Source organism: Eptatretus burgeri, unplaced genomic scaffold (genome assembly GCF_056783735.1).
Source record: "Eptatretus burgeri isolate ZD-2024b unplaced genomic scaffold, Ebu_testis_v1 Ebu_testis_scaffold_80, whole genome shotgun sequence".
In the NCBI taxonomy this organism is placed as follows: domain Eukaryota; kingdom Metazoa; phylum Chordata; class Myxini; order Myxiniformes; family Myxinidae; genus Eptatretus; species Eptatretus burgeri.
Genome location: NW_028222030.1, coordinates 8,183 through 22,500, shown reverse-complemented (window position 1 = coordinate 22,500; position 14,318 = coordinate 8,183). Strand labels below are relative to the sequence as shown.

General features: G+C 40.8%; 1 protein-coding gene across 7 annotated transcripts in view; it reads right to left on the bottom strand.

Annotated features, from left to right (window-relative positions):
* LOC147007599 (uncharacterized) overlaps positions 1-12,155 on the bottom strand; it is a 70,761-nt gene extending 58,606 nt beyond the window's left edge. For 2 of the 7 annotated variants that reach the window (XR_015054074.1, XR_015054073.1), the window contains exons 1-3: positions 11,406-12,155; positions 11,241-11,304; positions 3,760-3,922 (exon numbers count right to left, since the gene is read on the bottom strand). Coding sequence is in view for 4 of the 7 variants with exons in the window: in XM_085866784.1 (XP_085722910.1) it covers positions 3,760-3,864 (105 nt within the window). In the remaining 3 variants the exon portion in view is untranslated. Of the gene's footprint in view, positions 1-3,759; positions 3,923-6,738; positions 7,691-11,240 lie in introns of those variants that run through there. The other 5 variants (XM_085866784.1, XM_085866788.1, XM_085866783.1 and 2 more) reach the window with 5 other exon arrangements.
* Positions 12,156-14,318: the final 2,163 nt, after the last annotated feature.

Sequence of the window (14,318 nt, the reverse complement as noted above, 5' to 3'; positions counted from 1 at the left end):
TATATATATATAAACATACATATATATTTACACATAGATAAATATATAAACATACATATATATAAACATACATATATATATATACATACATATATATATACATACATACATACATACATATATACATACATACATATATATATATATATACATATATACATACATACACATATACACACACATACATACATATATATATATATATATATATATATATATATATATATATATATATATATATATATATATATATATATATATATATATATATATATATATATATATATATATATATATATATATATATATATATACACATACATACATACATACATACATACACATATATATATATAGCCTGGTGTTGGCGCAGTGGTTCGGGCAGCGGCTTGGGATCCAAAAGGTCCCGAGTTCAAGCCCCGTTGAGCCACGAAATCGTCAACTTGACCTCTGACCTTGTCTAATAAAAGTTGTCTCTTGAGAAGGTCGCGACACAAACCAGAAGTTTCTCCGATGATTTTTGAATTGAATGTTTTGGATGTTTGACCTCACTGTGACCTTGACCTTTGACCGATTTTGACCAAAATCTAATCAGCATGAGCCATCAGGCTCCTGAATCACCTGGTATAATTGGACATTGGTAGCTTCTTCCGTTCTCGAGTTATCTGCACCAAACCATCAAAATCGAATATATGACCTCACCGTGACCTTGATCTTTGACCGATTTTGACCAAAATCTAATCAGCACTAGCCATAACCCTCCTGAATCACGTGGTGTAATTTGACATTGGTAGCTTCTTCCGTTCTCGAGTTATCGTGCCGACAAACAAACAAACAAATAAACCAATGTCACCCGCAGGGTGACCTGTATCTTGCCAAAAGGTGACCACGTGTGACTTCTTTCAGGTCATACTGAGGTGACCAGAGCTGCTATCCACCAGGAGCGACTCCTTGAGGAATATCTCCCTACGAGAGATTCTGATGAGAATCGTTCTACAGAGTAACCATGAAAAATATGCTTTTGCCTCATAACGTCACAATGTCTCAAGCTTGACATATCTAGAAATCACTCATCGAGGTGTTCAATTTGAGGTACTACACGATATGGTTAGGGTTAGGCTGCACTTATTTTCAGATATTTTCATTGGATACTTTCCGACGACTCTGTGATCAGTCAGTCAGTGAGTCAGTGAGTGGTTAGAATGAGCTTTATATATTGAATATATTTGCATCACAAAGAAAATAATGAATTTTGCATCATTTATGAACAGAATGAGGTCATGTTAATGAGGTAAAGAAGAAATAATCTGTCATAGTGTAAGAATGTGCTCTTTCTTTGAAGAACGGGAAGTAATGAGTTGGGGAGGACAGAGGGGTGGCAGAGGAGAGATTTGGGAGAGAGAGATTTCGGCTTTGAGGGGGTTGGGGCAGCTGAGGACTTGTGGTTGGCTGGAGGGGAGGTTGATGACTTTGTCTCGTGGTGGGAGATGATTTAATCAAGTAACTGTTCTTTGCATAATCCATTCATGTCACATTTTACAATTCACATTCCTGCTGGTATAGGAATACTTCTTGAAGCAATAGAACAACACTGAATATAAAAGGACGTATTAACCCACAATTAACAACCACCACACCCAGCATGATAGCAACAACAACTACATGTTGTAAAATATCCATTTTCCTCTGTTTCACTTTATGTTACATCCTCATTTGACTCACAGATAGACATGCAATATGTTTCTGAAGTACAGCATGCTGTCTTTGATTAGACATGTCAGCGAAGTTACGGGACGACACGGCAATTGACAACGAAAAGTTTACTCTATCCTCGTCATGGAAATATTCCATGAGGGTACGATAGTTAGTTCACAGCATGCACAGTCAGTTTAAGTCTTTCATAAACTGGCTGGTCAAGTGTGATGTTCAACTGAGACCGACAGGAATTTGGTTGGAATTAGACAAGGATGTTGACGAAACCGAACCGTTCTTTGTTGAGACACACCAAAGAATCTTATACGTCCACCACTAATGCTCGCAATGAGTGTATTGAGCTCAACATCGAGCAAAACCCTTCCTGCGAAGCACCAGTCTGACAGAAATAAACACACACAAGATCAGTGCAAAGGTATGTGCACTACTTCGACACCACCCCTTCAAATTGACAACTCATAATCGTAATGAATACAATCACAAACAAGTAAATTGAGAACAACAAAGAATAAACCACTTTGTGCATTCAAAGCAATTTCCACCAAATTATCCAAGATAATTTTTCCATTCCGAAATATCAAGATGAAATCCCAAGAGGGGGCTTTAACAAGACTTACAAGTTCACCAAATTATATTTGAAGAAGTTTGCAGAAGGGACGAACTCAATGTGTGGACTTTCTGACCTGGATTTCTTTCAATGGCAAATCCTCCCTTTTGGATTTGGTAATTACTCACCTCCCTGCTCATGTCTCTTGGTCTTCCTCCAATCCATTTGGTTCATCTGATCATGTGCTTGTGAGAGTCAACATGTCTCCAGCTATTCTCAGAGAGCTGCGTCATCTCCACCAAGTCGGGCAGTTCACCCAGGTTGACTGGCAAGGACTGCAAGCTGCCATCTCACTTCAGGACTGGTCTTCTATACTTGCTGCCCCTGATATTTACTCAAAACCTGCTTTCGCTTATGCCTGGGAATTCTGGGAATTTGTCCACATAAACCTGCTCTCTCTTATGCACAGATTCATCCCATCTCATCTGCAGTTGTCATACCCAACCTCCCACCAATGATACTCTGAATCCTGCTGGAAGGCAGTTGCCATGACACAACTTGCCTTCATTTTTTAGAAGGGAAATCCCAACAAAGGTGATCTCAGCTTGTTCCACAAAGTCTGCAACATGCGTGAATCCACTCTCAGGAGAGCTCGAAAACAACATCTGTCCAACAACCTCAAGATTGAACTTTCAAACTTGTCTTCCTCCTCCAAAACCTTGTGGCACGTTGATCAAGCTTGTTTCTGGAGTATACTCCCCTCCATCCCTTCCTTCACTTGAAAAGGCACCGCAGCCGAGTTGTTGTCCCCTCTTTCTTCTGTTATGTTTTTTTCTCTTTCTGCCTTCACAAGCTTCCTGTGTACTAAAAAGTAAGATATTGTGGCATGAAGTGTGAAGTAGACATTTCGTATTCTGGCATTAATTGTGAAGTCGACATCCTTGTACATCATGATACATTTATGTGCATTTATGGTCCTCCATGAGGCAAAAATGCAGAAATCGTTGATTTAGAAGTCTCACGAAAGCAAACATTACAACCAATGAATTGAGAAGAACAGCGAATGAGCACGAAGGAGGAAGTGAAAATTATCCAACACTTCTTCTTCTTCTTTCGGCTGCTCCCGTTTGGGGTCGCCACAGCGGATCATCCGTATGATCCGCATAGTGATTTGGCACATGTTTTATGCCGGATGCCCTTCCTGACGCAACCCTGGTCGCCTCTTACGACACAGGGATATGGTACACCTATTTTAACCGGAGTATACACCGGCCCAGTACACTGGTACTCACTTCGCCGACCTCAGAAGGATGACAGGCTGAGTCAACCCCCTGGTGTATTAATTCAGTGGCCCAACGGGGCTTGAACTCAGGACCTTTTGGATCCCAAGCCGCTGCCCTAACCACTGCGCCAACACCAGGCATGAAAATTATCCAACACGTGTTGCAAAAACAAAATTAGTTTCTCAGTACAAGAGTGGTTGTTGGTGGAAAACTCACCTTGTTTAAGTGAAGTGTTTTTAATTTTTCCAGCACACCGACCTCCTGCTGTACAGCATTGTGCTGTTGCTGCTTCTGCTGCTGCTTCTGCTGCTTCTGCAGCATTCTTCATCATACGCAAACTGGTCATCTGAATCAAATTGTTCAGGGCTGTGGTTTTCAACTGAAGGTGAAAATGGATAAAGGTCTTGTACAAATTCATCTACAGCCATTTTGTTGCTGCATAAACAATGGAAATATTAAATCATGATATATTATCTGTTTGCATGAGGACCGAAAAGGCCGAAATGCATCTGTGGTTGTGATCTCGTGACGAGTACAAATAATTTACATCAGTTGAAGATTCAAATCCAGCTGAAGACAGCAGCATGAAGGAAATGAAGTCCAACGATCAAGAAACCAAGCTTATCTTTGCAGAAGTACCATTTCCCAAATCATATTGTTGGAAATAAAACCAAACTATCTCAATAATGACCTTTATGGTGGAGATGAATGCTTGCCCCACCTGGTCTGGTCTACCCTGCCTGGTGATGCCAATCTAAATGTTGTGCTTTTGCACAATGGGAAAAGGAGTACAAACACCATGCAACATGCTGAATTGAGTGGACTGCTAAAAGATTGGGACAGACACGACAGCAGGAATATGTAAAGAGAGCCAATAAGCAAAGATAACCTAAAGATAAAGAACAAGCCAAATCTTTCCATGAGGAAATATGCACAATGCTCATACTCCCTTGGTGTATAATATGTACATAACATTTGCAGAAATGCCATCCACTTTGTGACTTGAAGAGATATTAATATCAGATATCTGGTATATTCATTTTTTTGCAAATTGGGCCTCTTCAGGCAGAGGAGGCTAAATCCCAAAACTGCCTGACAATATCAACAGGTGGGCCTTTAGGAAACATATATATATATATATATATATATATATATATATATATATATATATATATATATATATATATATATATATATATATATATATATATATAGATATCAGAAAGGGGGTGCTGGCAGGGTAGGTTCAGGGTAATCGCTCTCACTTCTGAGCTGTGGAGCCTGAGTTGATCCCACGCTGTCCAAGGTGAGTTATCGACAGCACCGTGGCTAAATTTCAAATTCCTACGCTGACTGATTGCTGGGAAGGCAAGAGCAAACCAACTCAGGGTATTCCCTGTCAAGGAACTGATTTGACAACACTGGCACTGAGTAAAGGGGATGATTATTTCAGGTTGGAGAACTGAAGCTTCAGACATCAATTGTGGGATGAAGTATTTTTTTTACTTAAGATCAGTTTTATTTTAAATAGCAGGTCATCCCAGGTAGTGCTACTGGTTGATGACCAGAGCATCCCAAACTTATCAAGATGGCACTGGCTCTGCCAGGAGGGCAGCAGTTCAGAAGCGAGGTCCGGATAGGTAATTTGAATGTGGGATCAATGGAGGGAAAAGGAGACGCATTGATAGAAATGAAGCAGAGAAGGAGTTTGGAAGTGTTGTGTGTTCAGGAAACCAGATGGAAAGGGCAAGGATGTGAGGAGGAGATAACAAGCTGATTCACATGAGTGGGGATGGAAGGAGTAATGGTGTGGGAATAATAACATCGGAAGAGATCAGCAAGCAGGTGATCAGAGTGGAAATATGGGAGGGACGGAGAGTTAGTGATGGAATGGGTGGTGGTACCGAGGCAAATGGTTTGTTTTATTTCAGTGTCTGGGCCACAAATGGGAAGGACTGCGGTAGTGAAGCATGAATTCAGGGACACACTTGAGAGGATGATGAGAATGGTTCAGCGAGAGGTGATGCTGTGCATTGCAGGAGAATTTAACAAACATGTGGGAGTAGCGGAGCTGGGTGAAGAGGAATGTGTTGGTAAGTTTGATTGGGGAACTCGGAATAGAGAGGGTCAAGAGCTGGTTGAGCTTCAAACCCAGGCTGGAGAGCTTCAAGTGTGCGTATCGTGCCTGCCATCACCTTGGGTGAACTGCGAGACTCGATGGCACAAGGCAGCTCTCCGACAATAGCTCGAGAGAAGTTACCTCTCAAAAGCACACAATTAGATGAACGTATTGGAGCAGAAGTGGAACAGGAGACATTTGTCGGAGGGTTTGTCATTACCATGTCCAGAAATTAGGAGTGCCATTGTGAGAAATACAGGTTGGAACATTCACTCATGCGAGAGAAAAAGGCCCTCTCAAATGAGCATCATATTATCTCTCTCTCCCTCTCAATATATATATATATATATATATATATATATATATATATATATATATATATATATATATATATATATATATATATATATATATATATATACATACATACATATATCTTCATCTTCTTCTTCTTTCAGCTGCTCCCGTGAGGGGTCGACACAGCGGATCATCCGCATGATCCGCATAGTGATTTGGCACATGTTTTACGCCGGATGCCCTTCCTGACGCAACCCTCGTCGCCTCTTACGACACAGGGAAATGGTACACCTATTTTTACCCGGGGCATACACCAGGCCCAGTATACTGGTACTCACTTCACCGACCTCAGAAGGATGACAGGCTGAGTCAACCTCCTGGTGTATTAATTCAGTGGTCCAACGGGACTTGAACTCAGGACCTTTTGAATCCCAAGCCGCCGCCCTCACCACTGCGTCAACACCAGACTTATTGTTTTCTACTGGTGCCACATGACAACAGTAGGAATAAAATAAATAAAAATGCAATAAAACATGAAAATAAATACATATATATATATATATATATATATATATATATATATATATATATATATATATATATATATATATATATATATATATATATATTTGTATTCAATATCGAGACAGAAGATACTCAACAATGACTGCACTTTTCAAATGCAAAAATGCATGAAAATGTAAAAAAACACTTCTCAGATCTGGGTTATAACTTCAAAATAAAAAATTATACAACATGTCAGCATAAAATATCCTTACATGGATCACAAACCATCATCCTTGTGGGGTCATCATGTTGATCAGTGGAGACCTCCAATGACTGCAATCCCAAAAGCTTGAGGGCATTGCTGGCCTATGATTTGTTCTCAACTGGCAGAGGTACTTCTAATTGTGAGCAGCTCGAGACATTAAGTAACGGTTATTCGGGTTATAAGCTGAGGGTGTCATCACAGGCGAAGGACAAATAGGCCAGCGGTAAACCTCGACAAAGGGCTATATTTTAGGAGTTTAATCAACCGGCTTGACACAAAGCTACAACAGGTCTCATATGAAAGATGGTGATGTCACTAACACATTCAGCCCTGTTGTCCTCATATGTTCGTGTGCCGTCCATGAAATATTCACATTTGAAGGTTTCACCCGTCTGAATATTTGGACCATTTCAGAAAATCACATAATTTCCCATAAACTACAAGACAAAGAGCCCTCTTCCTTCACGTTTGGTTTTGAAATGTGTCGTTTGGACAGGAGAATAATGTAGTATCACAACCACATCATTATATGTGAATTTATATGCATTTATTGACAAAATACGATAATTTTCTAAATTTTTAGGACCGCCATAAGCAAAATATCAGAGAAGGCGATTTTTCAAAACCGATGTTGCCATTGCTATGTTCAGTGTCAGGGACACACTCAGTCATCCTTTACAATATTAAAGAAGATATGATAAAACGTGATTACATAATTATCATCCTCACCATCGCTCTCATCCATGCACCGAGGTTGTCCTGCATGGTTGTGCAAAAATGGACACTACTGAAAGGCTATAGCTTAGCAATTAGTTAAACCTGATATATCTATTTTTTTATTCAATTCCTTCAGTTCCAGGGTTGTAGAACGCCAATGCCAATTGTATGGACACATCATAAATGCTCCACCCATTATGCAATAATGCTTAAAAGTGGTCTTTCGTCAATCATTCAACGGAATTTTCAATTTCTCTTTATTATGGGACTCCAACATCGCTGAACGGTGTCCAGATGAACGGGATCGAGTCCATTGAAGTTTCAGTTGCCAAAAAAGAAGCGAAGGTTGTCAACAGAATGGAATACATGCATCACATGTCAGAATTCGTCAAAGGAGAAGGCCAGCAAAGCTGGCAGGATGGGTTTGGAAGCTTTGAAGTCATCTTCACAAATACGGAACGATGAAATTGGCCAGTGTTTGGAGTCACATAAGGGAGGAACGGATATGTTTATATTCCACCATCGTAGTTGCTATCAGTCGTGCACCAGTCAGAGGAAGTTATCCTTCTCAGAACATGCATCACAGGAGAAACCAAAGATTGTGGAGCCTAAACACACGTGAGAAAATACCCACAAGATGACCGATTGGTCAACCTGTTTCATCTGCCATTCCAGGAAACGTGATAAACTTCACCGTGTCTGAACAGGACCGAAACAAGCAACAGTTGGCAAAGCAGCAGAAGCACGTGACGATCAGGATATGCTTGGTCTTCTTGAAGGCGAGGACCTGTTTGCAAAAAATGCTATATGTCATCGTACTTGCATGGCTTCATACATCAGCACCCACAACATGAGCTCTGGGCAATACCATCAAGATGTACCTGAATCTGATGAACATCAAAATGCCTTCTCGCATCTTGTTGATGAGATAGATACTGACCTTAGAGGAGGGAAAGCCTTCAAAATGAAGAATCTATTACATCGATTCAAAACTATCTTACAGCTGCCTTTCATCTGCAAGAATGTATCATGACAGTGAACTTTAGTCAATGCAGGAAGAGGCAGATTCTCGGATATTTCTTCATGTGCGGCATGCCGATGATGAGTTCAGACGTAACAATATGTGTGTGCGCCCATTACAATCAAATCAGCAGACAATGATGTGCTTGTCTTCGCAATCCACTACTTTCCACAGTTGCGGGACACTACCGAAGTATGGATAGAGAAAATAACATCAGCAGGATGCAAGCTCATCCCAGTCCATCAGATATGTTACAGCTTGCTTCCAGAAATGTGTAACCGGCTTCCTGAGTTTCATGCCCTGACAGGATGTGACTCTGTATCAGCATTCTTCAGCTATGGTAAAAAGAAAGCATGGAAAGCTATGAAGACACAGCATCTTCAGAATAATGGTCCACACCTCGAAGTCCTCACCACAGACGATCTCCAGGAGGCAGTGGCTGCTTCAAGACATTTCGTCAGTGCCATGTATGATTCTCAAGGGAAATATATGGATGCACACACAAATTTGAATGATCTTCGGGAGAAACTTGCAGCGACCAAAGATGTCCCAGTGCATAAGTTGCCTCCGTCCGAACCAGCTTTTCTCGAACATGTGAAGAGATCCGTTCAGCAAACCAGAGTATGGATGAATGCCCACCTGGCAAATCCAGAAATTCCCACACCAGAGGGTCGTGGATGGTACAGAGGAGAAGGTGTGCTGCATCTCACATTGTTTGATGGACCCACATCAGCGGAGATGTTAGATGGTCTTGTGTGTTCATGCCGTGGTAGTGAACCATGTACCAACAGCTGCAGCTGCTCACAAGACAGTTTGCCTTGCACGAACGAGTGCATGTGCGCCACCAGTGACAGGCAGTGTGGCAAGGAACTGTCACATGGTGACCAAAATGACACGGACAGTGATGGTTGAACATATCGAGGACACTCGCTCAAAATATATGTTTTCGTTCATTTCTCGTAGAACAATGTGTATTGGTGTAACATATAGTTATCTCATCACTTGTGCAAACTTCAGTCACAATATCGTATAATTTGCTTGTAGAAATTTGTTTCAAAATATTCTCATTATATTGATACGGTAAACTGAACACATATAAAATAAAGAAAAAAATATGACAATTGGCAGAAGTTTGTTTCTGCAGTTGATGATTTTCGAAGTTAGCGGTCCTGAAATTACATCTTTTTCTATTAAAAGCACTCAAATGTACATATATTTATCTCAAAGTATTCCATTACGTAACTCGTAGCATTCCCCTGCTCATTCTGCACATTTCAATACCAATCAAGTAAAAATAGGGCGCTTGCTTTGTAGTTCTGGCGAATTCACTGATTTTCGGAAATGGTCAAAATTTTCTAATGGGGGTATCTCCTTCAGGTGTGAATATTTCATGGGCTGCACACCAAAAAATGAGGACAACAGGGCAAAATGAGTTCCTGAGCTCCCCATCTTTCATATGAGACCTCTTGTAGCGTTGTGTCAAGCGGGTTGATTAAGTACCAAAAAATCTGACCTATACCACTGGCTGAAAAAGCAGCATTGAGATTCTAAATGAGAGAACAATCATATGTGTTTTGAAATCTATGAGGCATCAGTGCAGCTTATAACAAATGAACGGTTTTCGGCTCTACACCGATCGTGATGATGATGCTTCAACAAGCATTCAACTGATCCGTCATTTTGCTTGGGATACTTCGAGGACTGTTCTTCATGTCATTAGGAAGAGATACATCACCCTGTTTTTCATGCACTGCTGAAAGATAGTGCTGTAACCTTCAGTAGTTTAAGAGGTTATGGATATCCTGTCACATGACCCTCATGTCAAAGCGGGCAAGTCTGGGTGAGTGGGTTGGGGTGATATACAGGTAGTCGTCGACTTATAACTGTCCGACTTTACAACCAGTTTACGACCACGTAAAGTGGTCCCAGAAAAAAAAAATTTGTATGTGAAATATACGTTGTTCGACTTACGACCAAGTCGACTTAGAACCGATTGGTCGGAACCAATTGCGGTCGTAAGTCGCCGACTACCTGTAGTCGGGAGCAAGGGATGTAAGAGGTACGGCTGGTGCAGAGACAGGCTCTTGGCTTTGTGTCTGTTGCAGGCTGGGTTGCTTACTGCACACGAGATTACAAACAATGCGAGCAAGCGACGGTGCACAAAATCTGGAGAGACACCCATTTGTGCCAATGAATAAAGAGGGAAAAGGTAATCATGCCCCATGTGGTGTGAATGTAACATGAAAGCTCTTGATGTTAAATCAGTGCCTTATCACAAGATCTTTGGATTGAAACAGCTAAAGTCGAAAACAGATAGTGTTGGGAATGTGTTGATTACAGATGCATGTTCCAAAATTTGTTTTTTTTAAGTTAGTTATCTCACTTTAGTTTAACTTGTGATGTTCATTTTTGGGATGAATTGCTGATTGTGAACAGTTCAAAGAACAAATCTGTTTTCTGGTCTCCATTGTAAGTGGAGAAGCCTGAATCAAAACCCTGTTCATGGCTCAGTGACTGCCATGCTGAGGTTTCCTCTGCATGCAGCATCATCTCCAAAGTGTTCTTGTCGGAAGGCATGTGACAAAACGGGAAGAAACTGATTGATGTCTTTCAGTGACACAAAGAAAAATTAAACTTTCACTCATTTCGTATCAACATGTGTTACTTTCGATCTCTGTTTGTCCTTTTTTTTTCTCCAAAAAGCCGACACTGTAAAGATAACCAACCCTTTGAGATTAAGCCTTACAGAAAAGTAAACAAATCTTTATTACCTGTCTTGACTGAGCAGCTTGTCTTTTTTGAAGGGGCAACGAAAGAACACGGATCAAATTTGTTCTGCAAGAGAAGGCAGAATACACGTTTTTTTTTTCAATAAAATGTTATCGTGAAAAAGATAAACTTTCAACATGTGCCTATTTTGAGAAAAGCATTCCTACCATTGCCTCCGCCTCATGCTTCTCCTCCACCTCATCCTCCTCATTTTCCCATTCAGATGACTCCAACCATTCAGGCTCCTTCTCCCACTCAAGCAACTCCTCCCACTTATTCTCATGATGTTGCCTCATATCCCCCTCCCAATCATGAAAGTCTTCCTCCTCAAGCCGCCATTGAAGAGAAATGTTTTGTTCGAGTCCTGAAATGCTTCCACGGGCTTCTCCCCAATGGGTTGGCATCCCAGCATCTCATCTGTCTTTGCTGGAATCTTTGTAATTTAAAGGGAACAATGCTCTTGATATCTACCATGATAAGGACAAAGCACAAGACTTGTTGCGATCACATCACAGAAATATCGGTGGCCTCTCCTCCAGTCGAGCTCCACTCTCACTCTCTCCCCTTTTAACCACCCTAGCTCCTCCAGGATATACGTGTTCTTCCAGTAACACAGAGTGAGTGAGGACCTGTGAGGACTCGTACTTTATCAGCCCAGAGTGAAGACTCGTATTTTATGAGCCAATCCCCCACGCAGTGAGAGATGGAATTTTGCAATCACTTCTGTGTGTGTGTCTGTCCGGGCCGTAAGTTTTTTTTTTTTTTTACCTTTTGTCATCAAATCTTCAACAAAGCTTTATGATGAAAATATGGAGAAGCCAATTTAATAACTTGGACAAAAGGTCAAAGTCACATAAAATCGTCAATTTTCATCCGATTGACCATAAATTAAAAATTTTTACATATCGGGTTACTGAATTGGTTCACCGAAAGCTTGGTCAAAAGTTGAGGTCAAATGGTCAAAGGTCAAGTTGACAAAATCGGCAATTTCCAGCTGATTCACTTGCAGTTTTCGCAGGTTCGCATATTGGGTCACTGAAGCTGATTGCTTTTGACATCATAAGATCATGGTCGCCGAACATCGTCATTTTTTTTCTATTTTTTGAACTGTGTCCATCATGTTTAGCATGTGGAAGAAAGAGAGGTCTGAATACAAAGCAGATGTGGATGGGCTTTGCATTTTCAGATGCTTCCTCGTTATGAAGGCTAAATATACTGCAAGTAGCTCTCAGCCAAATGGACTGAGCTTTGCGGAGAATGCCGAGTCATTGACCGACCATTGAAGCTACTTCAGTAATGTGGTGTTCCATTCTGAGAAATAAGGCCGAGGAGCTCCAGGAACTGCACCTCTTTTAAGGAATTAGCTCACAATCATGTATTTTTTTTGTTGCAGCTTTGCAGAGATGGAAGAATCAGCAAAGATGAGAGAACATTTCCAACCGATTCTCAGTAAGAACCTTGTCCCTGTTTCACCATGTCCTTTTCTCAAGCCATTCAAGAGAGGCAAAACCATCTCATGGTGTCTCGTTTACCCATTACAGTGCTTTGCAGCAATTGTTAAACACCCAAACCTTATCCTGCCTGCCACCCTTAACACGTATGTGCAAGGTACTCTTCCTGCTAATCATTGCCAATGTCATTCTGATGAAGTGGAAGCTCATTTTGTTCTTCCATGAACCTCCATGTATGCAGAGAAGGAAAAACGAGTGGTAGGAAAATTGTTTCAGGGATGCTAACCTCAGGACATGTACACTGTGCTTTGCTTCTGCAACTCCCTCTTGAATGGCCTTGGATCAACTAATGGTTTTACAACTTGAGGCCGATTCACAATATTGACAATTAAATACGTTGGTTGTTTTCGCAGGGTGTAAGACAACAATAGATCGGTGGGACACATTGAGTTACATCAGCATGAGAGAAAAAGGTGAATTGGAATAAATAGAATGTGGAGAACACGAAAGACCATGAAGTAAAACCAAGTACTTGAACCAACTCGACAGTTCATAGAACATGATACCGTGTATAATTAAATTTAAATGAAATGAAAATTGGAAAAAATATAGCATTCCATTTAAATAAGCTGTTCCTCGATCATAAACTGACGATCATGAATTGCTAAGACAAATGGATGGACGGACGTGAACCAATTGCTAAACTCCGCTTTTCACTTCACATGCGTGGGATAATGAGCACCACACTGCAATGGATGGGATTATAATGTCACACAATTAATGTTAAAACTAGGCACGTCAATGAAACACTTGAGAAAAAAATACACCCGTGCGGGAGTGACGGTCATCTCTGCAAGAAAATATATAGCCTCCTGAATGTAGGGCAGTTTTTGCAAACTTTGAAGTCACGTGACGCGAAAACTAAAGCGAATATCGAAAATCCGTCCTGACAAATTTAGATATTGTCCCATAGATTCATATGCCACAATCAAATTCAAGATTGCCTGAGAAATGTCGGAGATAGATTTGGAAAATCGGCATTTCCGCATGAAAATCGTCATTTTCGCATTTTTTGCCAACTTTGAAGTCACGTGACACAAAAACGAAAGCGAATATCGAAAATCCGGCCCGACCAAAATTTAGATACTGTCCCATAGATTCATTTGCTGCAATCAAATTCAAGATTGCTTGAGAAATGTAGGAGATATATTTTGAAAATCGTCATTTTCGCAACTTCAAAGGCCTCATGACTTTGACCTTGACCTTCGGTGACCTTGAAAGTCATACCATCGTGTACGTCTCATCGCCCTCCATCAGGATCACTCATGACCAGATCTCCCACTTCAACTTCATTGTGAACGGATGGACGGACGGATGGACGGATTGCCACCTCTCCTCTCAACACCAATATTATTAGGTCAGGTCGAAGAGATGACCGAAAAAAGGTTGTTATTCAGTGCAGACATTTGTAGTCAGCATTAGGTCCTCTACAATTGGCCAAACCAAACAAAGAAAGACAACCATAAATTCTCCTTCCTGGACTCTTCAGGTATTGACCAACAGGGAAGGGTTTTAAAATCAAAATATCGGAGTCATGACAAACCACTGGAAAGTATAAATGATGCGCCC